The following is an 18,719-nucleotide window of genomic DNA, read 5'->3' on the forward strand; positions in this document are numbered from 1 at the left end:
TTCGCTCTCTCTGTCTTTACTGTTTGTGTCTCTCTGTGTCTCTGTCTGTCTCTGTCTGTGTCTCTGTCTGTCTCTGTCTCTCTGTGTCTCTGTCTCTCTGCTTCTGGGCCTGTATTGGAAGTTCTCCCAGCATGATGAGCTGCCATAATGAAAGTGCCCCTTTGAGACCTCAGGGTCCTCTTCAGGCCGCGACCTCCAAGCAGCACGTTCAGCACGTTGCTGATGCCCTCATAAGACTGAGGGGCCGCCATTAAATGACAGAGACCGACCCATGCGGAGTTTGGGCCACACGAGTGTCCCCGGGGTCTGTCATGCTGATGGCGCTTCCCCCTCAGGTCTCCCAGGACACCTCAGGCTCCGAAGGGGCCCAGGAGCAGAGGGCCCCCCGTCCCTGCGCGACCGATGCCGGGTGAGGGCCGTCCGCCTCCGGGTCAGCTCGCCCACGCCTGGAACCGTGGGGGCCGCTTAAGAGAACTGCGGGCCAGGTGAGAGGGGCCGGGCTGGCTGACGTCACCACACCCAAGGGACGGCTTGGGACCTTTTTGCCCCAGTTAAAAGCTTGGCACCCATTGGCTTTCCCGGGGCCCATCCAGCCTAGCAAGGTCAACTGAGAAGTGCTAAGTGTCTGGGCTGGACTAGAACTGCGGGCCAGGTGAGAGGGGCCGGGCTGGCTGACGTCACCACACCCAAGGGACGGCTTGGGACCTTTTTGCCCCAGTTAAAAGCTTGGCACCCATTGGCTTTCCCGGGGCCCATCCAGCCTAGCAAGGTCAACTGAGAAGTGCTAAGTGTCTGGGCTGGACTTGAACCCAGGTCCTCTTGACTCCAGGACCAGGGCTCTGTCCCCTGGCCTTCAAGCTGCCCCAAGGCACGGGAGACTTGGAGGGCTCCAGGGGGAGCCACTGTGTCTGGGGGCTGGCCCACACTGCCAGGAGGCCGTCCCCATGGTAGCTACAGGGAGCCGGGGAGACGGAGGGAAGGTGGGGTGGCTGTCCCTGCCTTGGGCCCCGGGGCCGCGCTTTCTGCTTCAGAGCCAATCCAGAGGGTTTTCTGATACGCTTTGCCATGCCGCCAGTCCTCCCAGCACTCCTCCCAGCACTCCTCCCTCCTCCGCTTCCCGTCCAAAGGCTGCTGGGGAGTGACTCCCCATCATGCTCTCTCTGCTTCCAGATGTCTGGCCAGAAAGTTCTTCCTTTTGTGGGCGCAGCAGACCTTCGGGAGGGTCTTCCCCTTGAGAGCCAGGTAGGGGAAATGGGGAGCCAGACATGTGGGGATGGGGCTCTGGAAGGGGGCCTCCGGGCACAAGGCATCCCCTGGGAACTGCGCAGCTCCCTTCTGAGGCAGAAGGGTCAGGGGCAGAGAAATCTGCCTTCCAGCCTCGGCCTGCTCTCCCTGGCCCGGTCTCTCCAGCCCAGTCTGACTGGTCCAGTCTCCCCGGCCTATTGCGACCTCATTTCCCAGGCCCAGTCTCCTCAGCCCGGTCTCCCCAGCCCGGTCTCCCCGGCCCAGTCTCCTCAGCCTGCTCTCCCCGGCCCGGTCTCCTTGGCCTAGGCTCCCCAGCTTTTGTGACCTGATCTCCCCAGTCCAGTCTCCTCAGCCCGGTCTCCCCAGCCTGGTCTCCCTGGCCTGTTGCAACCTGATCTCCCCGGCCCAGTCTCCTCAGCCCGGTCTTCCCAGCCCGGTCTCCCCGGCCCAGTCTCCCTGGCCTGTTGCAACCTGATCTCCCCGGCCCAGTCTCCCCAGCCCGGTCTCCCACCCGGTCTCCTTGGCCTAGGCTCCCCAGCTTTTGTGACCTGATCTCCCCAGTCAGTCTCCTCAGCGGTCTCCCCAGCCTGGTCTCCCTGGCCCTGTTGCAGCCTAGATCTCCCGGCCCCGAGTCTCCCTCAGCCCGGTCTCCCACCAGTCTCCTTGGCCTAGGCTCCCCAGCTTTTGTGACCTGATCTTCCCAGTCCAGTCTCCTCAGCCCGGTCTCCCCAGCCTGGTCTCCCTGGCCTGTTGCAACCTGATCTCCCCGGCCCAGTCTCCTCAGCCCGGTCTCCCCAGCCCAGTCTCCCTGGCCCAGTCTCCCTGGCCTGTTGCAACCTGATCTCCCCAGCCCGATCTCCCCAGCCTGCTCTCCCCGGCCCGGTCTCCTTGGCCTAGGCTCCCCAGCTTTTGTGACCTGATCTCCCCAGTCAGTCTCCTCAGCCCGGTCTCCCCAGCCTGGTCTCCCTGGCCTGTTGCAACCTGATCTCCCCGGCCCAGTCTCCTCAGCCCGGTCTTCCCAGCCCGGTCTCCCCGGCCCAGTCTCCCTGGCCTGTTGCAACCTGATCTCCCCGGCCCAGTCTCCTCAGCCCGGTCTCCCACCCGGTCTCCTTGGCCTAGGCTCCCCAGCTTTTGTGACCTGATCTCCCCAGTCAGTCTCCTCAGCCCGGTCTCCCCAGCCTGGTCTCCCTGGCCCAGTCTCCCCGGCCCGCACCCAGCTCTCCTTTGCTCAGAGAGGAAGAATCAATCGGATTCTTTCCTGGAACGGTCTGATTCCCTTTTGTTTGTGGCAGACCTCATGGCCTGTCCCTCCATGGGCTAAGTTGTGCACGGTTGTGAGTGTGAATCACATTTTGTGTGTGTTCTGCTTGTTGTGGTGGCTCCTTAAAGGGCCTTTTGTTGAGCAGAAACTTCTTTTCTAAAGCGAATTAACTTCCCCTTTGGTGAATCCTTTCCTGAAAAAAAAAAATGGAAGCCTTTATTAAAAAATCCTCTTGTTTGATGCCCCCCAGTATTTCCCAGTGTTCCCCTCCTCCCTCCCCGCCAGAGGAAATGCCCATTGGGGGTCGGCTCGGGAGTCCTCGTTCCCCTTCCCGGGGGCCCCTTCTGCCTGTTCGGCCTTCTCCTCTTGGCGTGTCCCGGATGTCCCTGTCCCAAGACTTGGGGAGCCCCCGGAGAAGGGCATGCTGTGGCACGAGCACCCGCTCACACGAGGTCGCCCCCAGACCGAAAAGATGAGCTCCCACGGCATCAGTGTCGTGTAAATGGCACGGACGCTTGCTGTGCCCACTCGTGTCTCCCACTGACCCCTGGAGGAGGCCCACGGGCCGAGGAGGAGCCGACCGTGGCTTCCAGAGGATCACCGGCACTGAGAGTCACAGCCAGGATTTGAATCCAGGGCTCCTCTCACAGGGGCCAACTGCAGCTCCTTAACATAGGGTTGCTTGTGTTTGTGTCAGGCTCCGTGCAATCCGTTTGTCTCAGCCTCTGTTTCCTCATCTCTAAAGTGGGTACAATGTAAGCATTCCTCCCTTCCGTACTATGGGAACTCCTCCTGCTGATGCAGATTGCAGCCCCTCTCTCAAAGAGGACTTTGGGGGCTGCTGGGGCAGGGTCATCCCTGGTCCCTCCCTCTCTGCCCAGAGAAGCTGCTGCCCGGCCTAGATCCAGGAGCCCTGGGACCCAACGGGAAGAGCAGGGCCCCGTGGGCTGGGCCGGGGAGACTCCAGTGTGGGCCGCTCTCGCGGTCCCTGCCTCAGCCCAGGGCCCATCTGCCCGGGAGCCTGTGCTCGCGCTGAGTGCGCTGCCGGCGCCTTCCCGGGCCCTGTGAGCCGGCTGGACGGGCGGTGGGCTCTGCCGGACGGGCAGCCCTGATGGTCCGCTCTGCCCCTGCCCAGGTGCCACTATGAGAAGAGGCTCCTGCAGAGGACCTTCGGGGAGTGGCGGGAGGAGTGGTGGCTGTGCCGGCGAGAGTGGAAGCTCCGGGTCCGAGCTGACTGCCACTACAGGTCAGAAGGTCACCATCCTCGCCCCTTTCCCTGTAGAGCTTCTTGTCTCCCCGTGGGGGGCAGCGGTGGGACCGAAGTGAGGTGGCTGCCCCCCCGGGGGGTGACACATGGGGGGGATGGGCTGGTCTGCACTTGTGATGCCGTTGTATGCGGCCCCCTCCCCAGCTTCCGTCCCACTTCGTTTACTTGTGCCCCTTTGGGGGCCGCTTCTGACAGCAGAGACCTTGGTGCTGCCTTTGGGGGGTCCTTAATCCTTTGGGGAGCGCTCCCCTGCAGGCTGGGTGGCCAGGCTCGGGCCGGGCGCTGGGGCAGGGCAGGAGCCCGGATTTCGGGGGCTGCTTGGCAAGCAGGCAGGCTCTGGGCACAGGGGCGCGGAGGTGGCCACCCCTTCCTGACAGAAGCCCCTTGGTGATTAGGTACACCTTGTACAACGTGACCTTTCAAGCTTGGCGCACGTACGTCCAGCAGCGCCGAGACCAGAGGCTCAAGCAGCGCAGAGCCGAGGACCATGGTAAGAGCCGGAGCGGGCGTGGGCCTCACAGGGCCAGGCGTGGGTCGGGGGCGGGTCCGGGCTGGCCGGTGAGAGGGGACCTGGGCACGTGGCTCCGCTCCTGGGCGGCTGGATGGGGGCTGGGGGCCGGGGCCCGGGGCTCCCTTCTAGCCCAGGTCAGAGTCCCGTGAGAGGGCGGTCGGGGTGTGGCCGCTGACCAGGAGCTGCGCATTTCTCCCTAAACCCTCTGGACTTTGGGGGCCTTTTCCTTTTAAATCTGCCTTCGCTTTCCCACGACCAATATGGCCTCCCTCTCTGCCTCTGGAGAAACCAAACCCAGCAAGCCCTTGGAGCCTGGGCGCATGTTCAAGCAGAACAGGCCCCCCTTTGGCCGGCTCGCTTTGCTGGGAGCTGACCCGCGTCCCCCGGCTCGCTGCCGCCACTTTGGATACATTTGGGGAGGTTTAGGACTGGTCCCTGAGGTGCCTCCCCCACGACACAGCACGAAGAACAGGGGCAGCCCTGGGCCCAGTGCCCTGTGGTGCCCCCCGGGAGGGGCTTTGGGACAGGAGGCGGGGGCCCAGGGGCTCTGGCTGGGCCCCCCATGCCGGGCCTGTAGGGGACGCTGCCACCAGGAGGACCCGGGCAGTCGTCCAGCCGCATGCTCAGGACCTCTCTTCTCTTCCTCCCCCTCCGGGGCCCAGCGGCCCGGCAGACTCTGTGGCCAGCCTGGAAGCACTGGCTCATTTATGTGGACGTCCGTCGCACCAAACGGGAGATGCGCGCCGTGGCGCAGGGATTCCGGCAGCAGAGCCTCCTGCGGTGAGAGTGCGGGCCCGTGGCAGCCGCCGGGGGAGTCCTGGGAGCGGGGAAGGGTCCTGACCGTGTGTGTGTCTGTGCAGCAGCCTCGCCGGCCATCCCGGAGCCCCTCCCCGGCCCCCTTCCCAAGGGAGGGAATGAAGCTGGAACCAGGATCGGAGGCCACAGCTCAGGGTGGGGAGGCTGGTCACGGTCGGGTGAGGACGTGGGTCTGGGGGTTGTGTCCCCCTGTGCCTCCTAGACTAAGGCTTGGGAGGCTGGCGCAGAAGGCCGGCTCGCAGCCCTCAGCTGAGGAGAGCCTCTGGCGCCCTGTGACCACGGCTCCTGCCCGGCCCCTCCCTCCCCTTTCTCCCTGGCTGATGGGTCACCCTCGGGGCCTTCTCCCTAACGCAGCGTGCCTTGGGGAGCGTGGCGGCGGCGGCTGCGGAGACGCCGGGAGGACCGCGCCATGGACATCTTGGCCCTGCAGCACTGGGGCATCAGCCTGCAGTTCTGGGTGAGCCGCCCTCCGTGCCAAGAAGGGTCGGAGCAGGGGCACTGCTGGCCGCCTTCCCTTCCGTCTCCGCCCTTGGGCACCCACGAGCCCTCTCCTCCCCCCCCCTCCCCCCGGCCGCCTTCCCTTCCGTCCTCTCCTTTGTCTCCCCTCCTCCCTCAGGCTCGTTTCCCCAGAGCCCCCAGGGGCCGTTCAGCCTCCCAGGCTGTGGGTTCCTGTGACCCCTGCGTGGTCCTGGGCGCGACGGGCAGCGGGAGCCAGTGTGGGGCATCGGCCTTGGGCCAGAGCGGGTCGGGAGAGGCCTGAGAGCCGCCGGGCTGAGGCCCCAGGGGCCGCGGGGCCAGAGACAGGGGACTCGCTCTATCCCTGGGCCCAGGCTCTGGCGGCTCCCGTGGCCCAGCACAGGCAGGGCAGGGCGCGGGTGCCAGCTGGGACGCCCTTCTCCCCCAGCTCTCCCCCTCGGGGCTCAGGCAGGTGCCCCTGCGCCATGTCCCTCCTCACCCTCACCCTGCGTTTCCCTGCCCATTTGGTGGCCTTTTGTCTCCCAGACTCTCCTTCCTTGTCCATCCCAGCTCCTCCCCTGTGCTCTCCACCAGGTGGCGCTGTGGCTCCAGCATCCCCAGAGTCCTCAGACCCCCTGGGGTGAATTCAGGGCCTTAGAGCCCTATGGGGTCAGGGGGCTCCCGGGGCCATGCCCGAGCCTGGCACATAGTAGGTGCTTATTAACAGGAGACATGCATGGTCTTGGCTTGTTCCTTGTCTCGGAGAGATCCAAGTGCCAGAGCTCCTCAACACTCCCCCCCTCCCCCCCCCACCACACACACTTTCTGAGCTGGGGGCTGCAGTCCCGGCCTGTGGGGGCAGGAACGCCCTTCTGGCCCCTTCTCTGGGCCCTCTCTCCCTGCACTGATCTCTGGCCTCTCCCTCTGCTTCCAGGCTTGGTCTCGGTGGCAGCAGCAATTCCTGCGTGTCCAGATCATCCAGAAGAAGGAAGCGGAGGCAGTCAGGCTCTACGAGGGCCGAGAACGGCACCGGGCCCTGCGGGCCTGGAGGAGCTACGTGCAGGGCCGCCGGGAGAAGCAGCACCGGGCCCGTGAGTGGGGGCACTGGGTTGCCCTGGCCTGTGAGAGCCACGTGGTGGCGTGGGGACAGGGGCCAGCTCTGGGGGCCGACCCCCGCTCTGGGGCTTGCTGCCTTCTCGGGGCCCCCGTGGCCCTGGCGTGCCCACGTACCTTCAGTATCATTAATCCTTAGCATATGTGGAGGGCAGGAAGGGGAAGGGTCTCCCAGCTTCCTGCCAGCCATGGGCGGGAAGCCGAACGGGGGTGACTGACGCATGGTGGTGATTGAGGGGCGCGTGGGAGCGCTAGGAGGAAGGCCATTCCTGGGGCGGGGCCGGGTCTGGGCAGACACGTGGTGGGGAGTTTGTGGCAGGGAGGCCGCGGGCGCCCTGTGCTCCTGCCCCATGTGTCCTCTCTGCCGGGCCCCAGCATAAAGAACCCCCCAAGGGGTGGAGATGTTCTCCCGCTGCCAAGAGCGGGCCCTAAATCCCAAGAAGAGTCAGCAGAGAAAGGGGTTTTAGCGGTTAAGAGGAAGGACGAGTTCCCCAAGGACTCACGATTAACCAGGAGGAAGATGCCATTAAGGGGAGGACGCCATCGACTCCTCGGTTTGTAGGGAGTTGGCTGTGGGAAGGAGTGCCCCAGGCAGGCGGGCTGAGTTTGGCTACAGGCCCCAGAAAGGTTTTTCCCACCCCGCCAGCATTTCACTGCCCTGGTCCTAATGGCGGTGTCCTGTCCTCGGGGAGGACCACAGAGACCCCCATGAAAGAGCAGGACTGGGACGCTTGCCCTTCGGGAGCCTGGGCTGTAGCGGGGGCCCTGCCAGCCTCCGGCTTCCAAGCCGCCGACACCTTTCCTTGCTGCATGTCCAGGCGACCCTGATTAAGGCTTGGAGGGCTGGGGGCTCCTGGCCCCTCCCCCTCGTCCCCGGAGCACACCGGGCAGACGGAATCCTCGTGTGTGCTTCTCTCTAGAGCTGGCTGGACAGTTCCGCTGCGCCACCGTGGTCCGGGCGGGCTTCTTGGTCTGGCGGGCGGCCTGGGAGCAGAGGAAGCGCCTTCATGCGCATCAGGCACGGATTGAGGCACTGGCGGTCCGGATGGCCCTGCGGCACGCCTTCGAGCGCTGGAAGCACTGTATCCTTCTGGCTCAGCTGGCCTGGCCCAGGCCGCCCCCAAGTCAGTGCCGCAGCCCCCCACTTCGCCTCGTGTCCCTGTGCTGTGCCCGTTGGGTGGCTTCCGTGGTTGGGAGCCCCCCAGTGGAAGGGGGAGCTCGGGGGGTGTTTTGGGCTTATCGGGGGCACCACAAGCTCTAGACCAAGCAGGCATCGGGCAGCAGTGTTGGGCACAAGGTTGCTGCCATGTCTCGGGCTCAGCGTAAGGACTTGGTGCCCAGTGAAACCAGCGGCCCTGGCAGTTCTGGGGCCCGTGAGCTTGGAGAACGCTCCATGAATTGGCAGCATCTTGTCATCCCCGGTGTCTGCTTCCCCCCTCTCTGCAGACATGAGCCCCAGGGAACCAAGTTACGGGGTGGGGGGTGAGGGCAGAGGCCACTTCAGGAAAAACATCTTTAACCTCAGGACAGACATGCTGGTCTCTGCGGAGGAAGCCGCCTCCTGGCTCGCGGCAGAGGAGCACCATCGGCGCCGGCTGATGGTAAGAGCTCTCCCTGCCGGCCCTGGGCTCGTGGGGGAGCTGAGGACCCCCTCCTGGGCAGCCTTCCTCACTCTTGTCAGTGAGGGTGGAACTTGCAGCCCGTGAGCTATCACGGGGCGGGGGGGGGGGGGGGGGGGGGGGGGGAGGAGCAGGAGGGAGTCCCCTTCCACCTTCAGGCCATTTCTCAGTGGAAAAAAACCAGAACTCTTTGCTGCTGTAGAACACTATGTGCTTTAATGGCCCAGAGAGGCCCCAGGACGGGCCGTGCTTTGCAGGGGGGAGGGCGAAACCCCGCGAGCCTCTTGGGCCGCTGCTTGACTCCAGGGAATGACTCTGGGGAGGGGGAACGAGCTTATTTTGCAAAGGAAAAGGACATAAAGCAGAGCCAGGCCAAAAGCCTGGAATCGAGCATCAGGGCGGCCAGCTGGATGTGCTCAGGACTAAGGAAAACACACAAGTTTCTGGCTTTTGTCTCTGCCTCCCCCACGCTGTCTGGGATGCCCTTGTCCCCTCCTCCCAGAGGCCCTGGAGAAGGCAGGCCAAAAACCAGCTCATCCAAACTAACCCAGTCCCTTCTGGGCCTGGCACGTGGGGCGTGTCCGTGTGCGGCCCCTCCCCCCGGGACACGGCGGCTCATCTTCAGGGCCCAGCGAGGTTACTGGCCTCTGCTGCCCTGACAGCACTTCATCCTTACTTTCTGGAAACCATTTTTATAGACGTCTCTCGTTTTTACATCCTATGACCCCAGGATGTTCATTGGGCCACTTGAGTCACAGTCGCCACCCTGCTCCTGCCTTCAGTCCCCTTAGTTCCCATCTCATCCGCCTTTTACCATTCCCTGGCTTGTTTCCTGTACTCCCCTCGGCCATGATTGGTCAGCTCAGAGTTCCCCTTCATGGTCTGGACCTGTCACCTGTCCTTCCTCCCCCTGTGCCTCCCACCTCCCGATGCTGTTCTTCATCTCATCCCCATCCCTCCACCCCTTGGGTCCTTGTCTGGAGGATCAACCCGGTCCTGTTCTGTTCCTGAGCTTCCCCTTCCTTGCACTCCGACTCCTGCCTGGGCTTGTCTGCCCCCGGTTGTGCCACATGGATCTGATCCCACCCCAGCCTGCCCTCCCGCTCCTCCCTCATTGATGCTTGGGTCCGCCATATGCAGGGATTCCCATGGGCCTCCCACGGATGGCAGAAAGCACCTTCTGACCCGAGCTTTGTTCCATTGTCCCTTATTTTTTGTGCTGGATTTTCCCTGGGTCCCCTTCCATCTGGTTCCTGGCCTTTAGACGGGTGTTAGACATATTCCGTCTACAGCAGCTGTTCCAAAATGAGCTTCTCTAGTGAGCCTCTCATCTTTCCCCTGCTCCATCTTCTCTTTTCTCTCATCGTCTGCCTTGGTTTCCCTATTTGGAACCCTGAGGATAATAACAACCCACAAGTTTGGATTGAGCATCCAGTGCATTGAGGAAAGCGGGGGTGAACATACAGTATTATGGGATACGGCAAATACCCGTCTAAGGGGCCAGGAACCAGATGGAGCAAAACTGGGCTGTGCTGGGCAGCCTGGGTGGGAGAAGCTCGATGTCTGCCCCAGCCCTGCATTTAGTCGGTAATTTATGATAATAGCGCGCTGTAAATGCTAAGGATCGCTCCCGAGGCCTGCAGTGGGCTTTTGCCGGCTACTTCAGAGTCTGTTCTAACCCTGACCCTCGATGTCTGCGAGTTAAGGACATTGTTGGCCAATGGAGAGTCCCCCCAGCAGTACAATGGAGGCCGAAGCCCTCCCGCCCCCATGGCTTGCTAAAGGGCCGGGCAGATTCCCTCAGCCTCATTTTCCCACAGCTCTTACGGTGGTTGTGGGCCGGGGCCAGGCTGAGCTGTGAAGCGGGGAGAGAATGACCAAGGGATTTGTATTTCTGCTGAGCACTGGCCAGAGAATGGTGCTTAGTGCTCTCTGAGATTCCTGGCCTCTCCGGGTCTGAGGCCACGGGGTTCCCTGCTCCATTGAGTTTGGGGCTCTTTAAGGGCCTCAATGAAGAAGCAGAGCGATCCATGCCGTCAAGAAGCTGGCTGCCATCTTGATGCAGTTCTCTCTCATTTCCCCTTCATACCATTCCCGGGTGAATGGGCGCGCCAGTGGGTTTTTAGGGATGTTCCTTGGCCTGCCCTTTCCTGGGGCCTCCTTTTCTTGCCCCACTTCCCACCCTGGGCTTCAGCTAGTCACTCCCCCAGCATGTGGCCCATCCTTCCCGGCCTCGGTTCCTCCAGGTTGTTCCCAGCACCTGACACACCCTCCTTATCCTCCTGGCCTCCTTCAGCCCCTCAGCAGGCCCACCTCAGCAGCTCTGCCCCGGAGACGGCTTTTCCTCCCTCTCCTTGGAGGGCCCATTGTCCCTTTCCTGTGTGGAGATTTAGAGCTGGACAGCAGGTTGGCGCTCCTCCTGCCCGGCCCCCTCATTTGACGGCTGAGGGGCTTCCTAAGATTTCCAAGGGCGTGTGGAGCCAGGATTCAGGCACAGGAGCTGGCCCCGCATCACCAGTGGGGCTTGTCTGCCATTTAGGGGTTGCCTCTGAGTTCCACTTGTGTGGCGTGTCCTCCTCAGGCAGAGGCTGGCCTCCCTGTGCTGTGCCTCTGATGCGAGCAGCCCCCTGCAAGGCACTGACCCAGTCCCTGAGCTGGAGTCCGACCAGGGGCCTCTTGGGCAAAGGATTCGACCAGACCTTGAGGCTCTACCCTGAGCCCGCTCCCTCTCCCTCTTTCCGCAGCTCAATGGCTTCCGGGCCCTGAAGGAGAACGTGGCGAGGTCCCGACTGCACCGCTTGAGGAAGAACCTGGCTCATGGGCAGTACCAGGCAATGGTGAGGCTCCCCTGCCAGGCTTCCCAGCCCGGCCGGCCGCCCTCATAGGGCTCTCCTGCAGCAAATCCGTACTTGGTGACTTTCTGTGTTCTTAGTGTGACCCAAGAAGTTGGGGTTCCCCCTTCCCGAGATGGCTGTCTGGAAAGCCAAGCCCCCTGAGGCAGCCCCCCCCCCCATCGGCAGCAGCTGGGGCTCTTCTGACTGAGTGGCCCGTGACCTAGTTACTAAAGATGGCCACACTTAGCAGGGGGACAAGTTCTCCCGACAGGATTGTTCCAGGATGCCCAGAAGGAAGAAAATAGGGCTGCGGGCCTTGGCTCAGTCCTTTTGCTGGGTCTCGTGAGAAGCCGAGGGCAGGATGTGGCACAAGGAAGCCCCTTCCATGGGGAGTCTGATTTTTAAAGCCAAAGGAAATGGCCAAAGTGCAAAGTGAGGCAAAGTGCCTCAGTGCAGCCCAGGCCATTTCTGGTGGGAAGGGTCCTCCTCTGCCGGCCCTTTGGGGTGGGGTCCGGAGCCTGGCTTCCCACACATCTTTGCCTGGGCCCTTGGTGCCTCAGCTTGCTCACCCTTAAGCTGGGGTAGTGATCCCTGTCCTGGTGCCCTATGGGCCAGGAGGAGTTAGGGCCCCTTCTGTGTGAGCCTTCAAGCCCTGCTGTGGCCCTTGTGGGACAGGAGGGCCCCCTCCCCTCACACAGTCCGTCTTGTCCATCTCCAGCTTCTGCAGAGGTTCTGGCATGTCTGGTGTGTTCGAGTGGAACAGAGGGAGGATGCGAAGCAGCTGCCCCAGCTCCTGCGCGCCCTTGGCCACCACAGGTACAGCGGCCCTTCTGAGAGCCTCCCCTCTGTCAGCCGGGGCCCGGCCGTGGCACTCACTGGCCCGGCCTCGCGGGCTCCTTGTCAGGTCACTGTGGGGGTCCCTGCTTCTTGGCTCTGCTGGCCACAAGCAGCTGTCGGGCTTCTTACCAGGGGAGTTCTCAGTGGGGCCTTCCTTTTGGGGGACCGTGGATCGGTGCCCTGGAGGAATTCCACCGTGGGAGAGAAGCAGGCTGGTGCCAGGGGGTCCCCTGTGCCCGTCAGAAAAGGAGCATACGGGAGCAGGCACAGTGTGGGGCTGGCTCTCCACGGCCTTGCTGGCTCCCATCCTCCAGGGCTTCTGGAAGCCTCCTGGGAACACTGGGGGGAGCACAGCGAGCCCCTTTTTCTGCTCAGGCTTCTGGGCAGGTGCTGGCCTGGAGGCAGTATGGGGGGATGGCTAGAGCACCCAAAACATAAGGTCAAATCCTACCTTAGGTGCTGTGCTTTGCAACACCTGGAGAGTCACTTGGCCACCTTTGCCTTAGTTCATCTGCAAAGTGAGGGGGGTCAGGCCAGTGACCTCTGAGGACCTTCTAGCCCTAACCTCTGTGTGTGTGTGTGTGTGTGTGTGTGTGTGGTCAGGGGGTGTCATTAGCCCTTCCTTCCCTCCTTCCTTTCTTTTCCTTTCTTTGTCTAAGTGACTCGCTCAGGGTCACACAGCCAGGAAGTGTTAAGTGTCTGAGGCCAGATTTGAACTCAGGTCCTCCTGACTTCAGGGCTGGGGCTCTCTCCACCCCACAGGATTTCTCGTAGCCCAATACTGTTTCATCACAATCCCAGACCACGGCTTGTCCAGCCATTCCCCAGTAGATGGGCATCCAATTCCTTGCTGCCACAGATGGTACAAATGTCCTTTCCCCTTTCCTTTGATCTCTTTGGGACACAGAGCAGTAGTGGCAATGCTGGCTCGGAGCGTGTGCAGTTTTATGGCCCTTGGGCCAAGTTCCCACTTGCTCTCCAGAATAAATCCCGTCTGCTGATGTCTTTGTCTCAGATACTGGGAGGATCCCCTGTCCCATGAGCACATAGGCCACCCTGATATCTGTCCCCTTCATTTTTTGGTGCCTTTTTTTTTTTTTTTTTTTTTTTTTAGCTTGGCAGGAATAGGGGCAACTATTGATCTCATCTGTCATTGATCCCTAATCAGAGCTGGGAGGGAGCTTTGAGATGGGAAGGCTTGGGGGCTGGGAGGGGGGGCTTCTTCCCCCTGCTGTGCAGCTGAGGATTACCCCCACCCCCATCCCAATTCTTCTGGCCTCCAGAAGCTTCCGTTGCCTTTTCCCATTCCTTTCCTCCTAACACTGAAGCCGAGTGTGATCCCCTCTTCCTGTGGGCACATTAACCCCTCTCAGTTGTGTTTTCTTAAAGGCAGTTGGATGTGTGTGGCGAGGAAATGTCGGGACGCCCTCACTGGCTTGGTGTCCGTCACAAGGCCGTTCCTGTCCTGGATGACATTCGCTGGGCTCACTGAGGGTTAGGGGGGGGATGGAGCCTGGGAACCCGCAGTCACAGTACATATCTACATTTCTTAGGGGCTCCCTTCTTGTTTTCCAGGGAAGTCCTGTTGCACAAGTCCCTCCAGCTGTGGTCCCAGAATGCCCAGGGGAGCCGGCATGAAAAGGTAGGGAGTTGGTGGAGATGCAGTGGGATTGTGCGCCAGCTGCTTCATGGCGCCCTGGGGAGGAGGGAGAAGGAGAGGGTTGGAGCTGTCGAAGGGCTCCTAGTTCCTGTCATCTTAGCCAATCTGAGAGGTGTGAAGTGCTGTCTCAGAATTGTCTTAATTTGCATTTTTTCACATGATTAGAAATGGCTTTAATTTCTTCAACTGAAAATTGTTTGTTCATGTCTTTTGACTATTTATCAATTGGGGAATGGCTTAAATTCTCATAAATTTGAGTCAGTTCTCCCTATATTGTTGAAGTGAGACCTTTATCAGAAACATTAGCTGCAAATTTTTCTCTCCAAATTTCTGCTTCCCTTCTAATCTTGGCTGCATTGATTTTGTTTGTGCAGAATCTTTTTAATTTAATGTAATTGCATTTTCATGTCTCTAGTTCTTCTTTGGCCATCAATTTCTCCTTTCTCCACAGTCTTGAGAAGTAGACCATCCCTTGCTCTTCTAACTTGCTTAGAATATCACTCAATGTTTAAATCACAAACCCAATCTGACCTTATCTTATGTCAGATGTTGCTAAGTGCCTAGTTTGTGCCATGCTCTTTTCCAGTTTTCTTAGAAGTTTTTGCCAGAAAGTGAATTCTTATCCCAGAAGCTGGAATCTTTGGATTTATCAAATACTAGGTTACTATGGTCATTGACTGTTGTGTCTTGTTTTTTTTCCTCTCTCTTTTTTATTTTTTTAGCTGTTCTTTTGTTCTCTGATGTGTACTTTTTAAAAATTTTATTCTTCTTTTCCTTTCATCCTTCCCACCTCCTCCAAGCAGACTAGTTAAGCACAGATAAATTTAATAGATATATACATACATCCACAGATACACCCACACTCATATATATGTATATTACATTTATGTATATGTACATATACACAAATGTGTACACATAGATCCACATTTATCCACTTGGTCATATTTATATATGCACATAGAGTGATATGCATACATATCTACATATATTCAGACACACACACACACACAAATATATTTACCCATATATAAACATACATCTAAAGTAATAGTATGGGGGGGCAGCTAGGTGGCGCAGTGGATAGAGCACCAGCCCTGAAGTCAAGAGGACCTGAGTTCAAATCTGGTCTCAGACACTTAACACTTTCTGGCTGTGTGACCCTGGGCAAGTCACTTAACCCCAATTACCTCAGCCCAAGGAAAAAAAAAGTATGTCTGACACATAATAAAGATTTCTCTCTTGATTGGATCTTTAAGTTTGACTTTGTCTAAGATCAGTGATTACTAACTGTACTTTTTTTCCTAATAAATTTGACTCCTGATCAAAGAGTAGTATTTGTGTCTGTCTCTTTCCTATCCTTGCTAACTCTTCTACATTAATTCTGCTCCTTAACTCGCCTCCATCCTTGTCTTTTCCCCACCCTTTGCTTTCCCCTCCACTCATCCCTCCCCTTTATTTCTTTATAGATTTTGGAGAGCGCTGTCCCCTGCATGGGATCTATATATTGTTGCCTATTTAATCCATTTCTGATGTGAGTAGGCTTTCAGAACTCTGAGCTTTCATTCTCCCCAGTGCCTCTGTGTCTGTTCTTCCTCTATTTATATAAATCTTTCTTTTTTGCTATTATTACTGATAGCTAATTGCTATTAATTACCGATTACTGTAATTAATTGTTGATGTAATTACTGATGTCAGTTTCCTTAAAATTAATCTTGGATATTGGCTCTTATATGTTAAATTTTTTATTGAGTTTGGCTTTGGTTGGAAATCCTGAAAATCTGCAAGTTTGTTGAAAGTCCATTTTTTTTTTCATTCGATATTATGGATAATTTTGCTAGATATGATATTTTTAGCTTCAGGTCTAGTTCTTTTGCTAATATATATGATTCCAGGATCTCTGGTCTTTTATGGTGACTGCTGATAAACCCTGTGCAATTCTAATTGTACTTCCTGCGTATTTAAATTGTTTTTTTTCTTGTTTCTTGCAAATTTTTTTCTTTTGATCTCAGGGTTTCAAAGTTTGACAATAATATTCCTATGTGTTTTCCACAAAGGATCTCTTTGAGGTAGCGATCAGTGGATTTTTTTCTGTTTCTGCTTTCCCCTCATATTCTGTCACCCCATGACAATGTTCTTGTATTATTTTTTGCATCATTGTGTCAAGGCTCTTTTTTCTGGTCACTAATTATTCTTTTTTTTTTTTTTTTTTCATTTTGCTTTGAATTTTTTTTTTTTTATTATTATAGCTTTTTATTTACAAGATACATGCATGGGTAATTTTTCAGCATTGACAATTGCAAAACCTTTTGTTCCAACTCTTCCCCCTCTTTCCCCCAAACCTTTCCCCCAGATGGCATGTTAAATATGTTAAATATATGTATACATGTCCACACAGTTATTTTGCTGCACAAAACTCTTAATTATTCTCATAGTTTATCTTCATCTGTTGTTTTTCTAAAAGGATGTTTCACATTCAGTTCTGGTTTTTTTTTTTTTCAGTCTTTATAATAATGTTATTTCTTTATTTCTCATAGCTTCACTAGCTTCCTCTTGCTCAATTCTAATTTTCAAAGTTATTTTCATCTTTAAGATTGTTGGATTTCTTGTTGGATAACTTTTTTTTTTCATAATCTTGTTTTCCTTGGATGGTTTTTATATTTTTTAAAAAAAAATTTCCTCAATGTCTCATTTTTTTTGGGGGGGGGGTGGCATTTCGGGTTAAATGACTTACCCAGGGTCACAGAGCTATTAAGTATTAAGTGTCTGAGGTAGGATCTGAACTCAGATCCTTCAGATTGCAGGGCTGACTGCCATTTAGCTGCCCTTCCCACTTTTAAATTTTTTTTTAATTTTTTGAATTCTATGATTTTTATTTATGTATTATATGATTATTAAATTCTTTCCCGAATTCTTTCATAAATTCTCTTTGGGCTGGGAGCCATTTCACGTTAATCTTTGGGATAGAAGAAGCTCTTTTCACTTCAATGTCTTCCTCTGAAGATGACCCCTGACTTCCCCTATTAACTAATTTTCAATGGTCGGGTTCTTTCTTCATTAAAAAAAATGTTTTTTAAATGAGAAGTAGTGTGTAAGTGCCTCTAATCATGGTGGGGGGAAGAATGGCACCTCTAGCTTCACTCCAGTTCCCCCCTCTAACCTGGAACCTCCCCCCTTTCCTGCAAGTGTCCCCCGCCAGCAGCATCCCTGCCCCTCTGCCTTTGCCCTCCCAGTGTGTTGGCTCCTTCTCACCCAGGGCCTTGTCCCCGCAGCGGAGCTGGGCCTGGTGCTCCCGATCAGTGGAGCTTCCCTCAGTCCTCCCGCACTCAGACCCCTGACCCCACACCAGTCCTGTGGTTCCTGCTGAAGCTCCAGCCAACCCGGCCGGCCCCAGGGATCCCCACTTAGCGTTTCTGGGGAACTGGCCCAGAGGAGTTCTCACTTCATATGTGTTAATCCCTGGCCTGGGCTTTTCAGGGTCTTCTCGGGTTGGACCTGGAGGACCCCTGTTCTGCCCCAAGTCCTCTTGATTTCTCACCAGTCCCAGTTTGCCCCGAGGCACAAATGTGTTCCATTTGTGGGTGAAGTCTGGAGAGCTTGGAACTTAGTGACCCATTCCTACAGCTTCCCAGAGTCCTCCCCGAGCTCTTGTGCCCTGTGCTCCTAACCCATTCCCCTGATGGACTGCTCTTTCTCAGCCGGCACCAAATGGTTCTGTGAGCGCCGCTTCATAGTGGCCTTTTGGGTCTGGCTCATGGGGGCATCTGCCCCGGCAGGTTTTTTACTAATTCCTTTGAAGTTCTCAACCTTTTGCTCTTCCAGGTGAATTTTGTCCCTTTTTCTAACTAAAGTAATTTCTTGGCAGTTTGCTCGGGGTGGCTCCGAGTAAGGAGAGCACTCTGGCAGAATCGTCATTTTTATATTAGCTCGGCCACCCACGAGCCCTTGTTATTATTCCAGTTGTTTAGATCTGACTTTATGAAAGAATTAAAAATGAGAAGCGATGTACAGATGCCAGTAAAAGTGATCCATCTGTTGAAAAGCTCTGGGTTGGGGGCCCTGCCCACCTGACCTCTGCCAAGCGTGGGCTCCTGCCCTTTTCCTCGTAGCCTTTGGGTGGGAATGTGGCTTATTTTGGGGGCCTCCTGCTGACCCTTTAGTGACTCCCTTGCATAAGCCTGGTTCTCCTGGATCTCCACTGGCCCCTGTCCGAGGGCTCCTGGAGGTCACACTGATGGCATCTGTTTGGCCCCAGGGCCATGTTGTCCCTGCCTCCTCCAGGCCCTGGAATTCTCCCCCCTGGGCAGCCTCAGAGCTGGCTCCCTCTCCTTCCCTTGCAGCTTCCAGAAGCCGGCCTCCCCTTGGAGCTCCTGGGCCTCTCCCTGGGACCCCTGGGCCTCCCCTTGGGGCCCCTGGGCCTCCCCTCGAGGCCAAAGGGGGCTCAGGGATGAGGGTGTTGGGGCCCCTCGATGGTCTCGTCCTGGGCCCTCGGCTCGGCACCCCTGGACTCTGCCTCCAGTGCGCGAGGCCTTGGGCAGAGCTGCAGTAAGTGCAGACGGACCTCCGGAGGCCTCCCCCATCTCAGCAGAATCACAGACCACCAGAGCCAGGTGCCATCTCAAAGATCTTGGCACTGAGTCAGGGCCAGAGGGCACCGAGGTGCCCCCCGGAGGCCTGTCATCCCCACCGCGGCTGCTCCAAGGTCCAGGAGGCTGGGGGCACCCTGAGGCCTCCTTTCTCTGGGCCCCCGCTCCAGGTCAGGGCAAGTTGAGAAGTGTTATTAAGCACTCTGGGTGCCAGAGCTGGGCTAGACGGGCAAAAGCGCCTTTCCCTCTGCTGCCCACGTGCCCCAGGCGGGCACCATTCATGGAAGCCAGGCCCTGGCCAGGAACCAGGCTAGGAGCTCCTTTGGGGCAGCTTGCAGGGGAATCTGCCTTTTCCAAGCGCATTTTGGACAAGAGGGTGGGTACTTTGGGCCCCAAGTCCTTGGGTTCTGTGATAGAGAGAAGGACTGGGTTTAACCTCGTAGGTCACATGTGGCTCCCTGGGCCCCTCCGAGAGGAGGAAGGTGGGTTTCCCCGTGAGGGGCCAGCACGGGCC

At 57.3% G+C, this 18,719-nt stretch overlaps 1 protein-coding gene across 1 annotated transcript in view; it reads left to right on the top strand.

Moving 5' to 3' along the window:
• Positions 1–18,719, top strand: part of SFI1 (SFI1 centrin binding protein) — a 43,152-nt gene that overhangs the window by 2,108 nt on the left and 22,325 nt on the right. Inside the window, exons 3-14 of the mRNA XM_031948946.1 lie at positions 336–485; positions 1,171–1,242; positions 3,642–3,752; positions 4,169–4,263; positions 4,947–5,064; positions 5,455–5,557; positions 6,491–6,647; positions 7,590–7,751; positions 8,200–8,270; positions 11,033–11,125; positions 11,841–11,938; positions 13,535–13,601. Coding sequence (XP_031804806.1) covers positions 336–485; positions 1,171–1,242; positions 3,642–3,752; positions 4,169–4,263; positions 4,947–5,064; positions 5,455–5,557; positions 6,491–6,647; positions 7,590–7,751; positions 8,200–8,270; positions 11,033–11,125; positions 11,841–11,938; positions 13,535–13,601 — 1,297 coding nt within the window. The remainder of the gene's footprint in view (positions 1–335; positions 486–1,170; positions 1,243–3,641; positions 3,753–4,168; positions 4,264–4,946; positions 5,065–5,454; positions 5,558–6,490; positions 6,648–7,589; positions 7,752–8,199; positions 8,271–11,032; positions 11,126–11,840; positions 11,939–13,534; positions 13,602–18,719) is intronic.

The sequence above is a fragment of the Sarcophilus harrisii genome, chromosome 1, assembly GCF_902635505.1.
Source record: "Sarcophilus harrisii chromosome 1, mSarHar1.11, whole genome shotgun sequence".
Classification (NCBI taxonomy): Eukaryota; Metazoa; Chordata; class Mammalia; order Dasyuromorphia; family Dasyuridae; genus Sarcophilus; species Sarcophilus harrisii.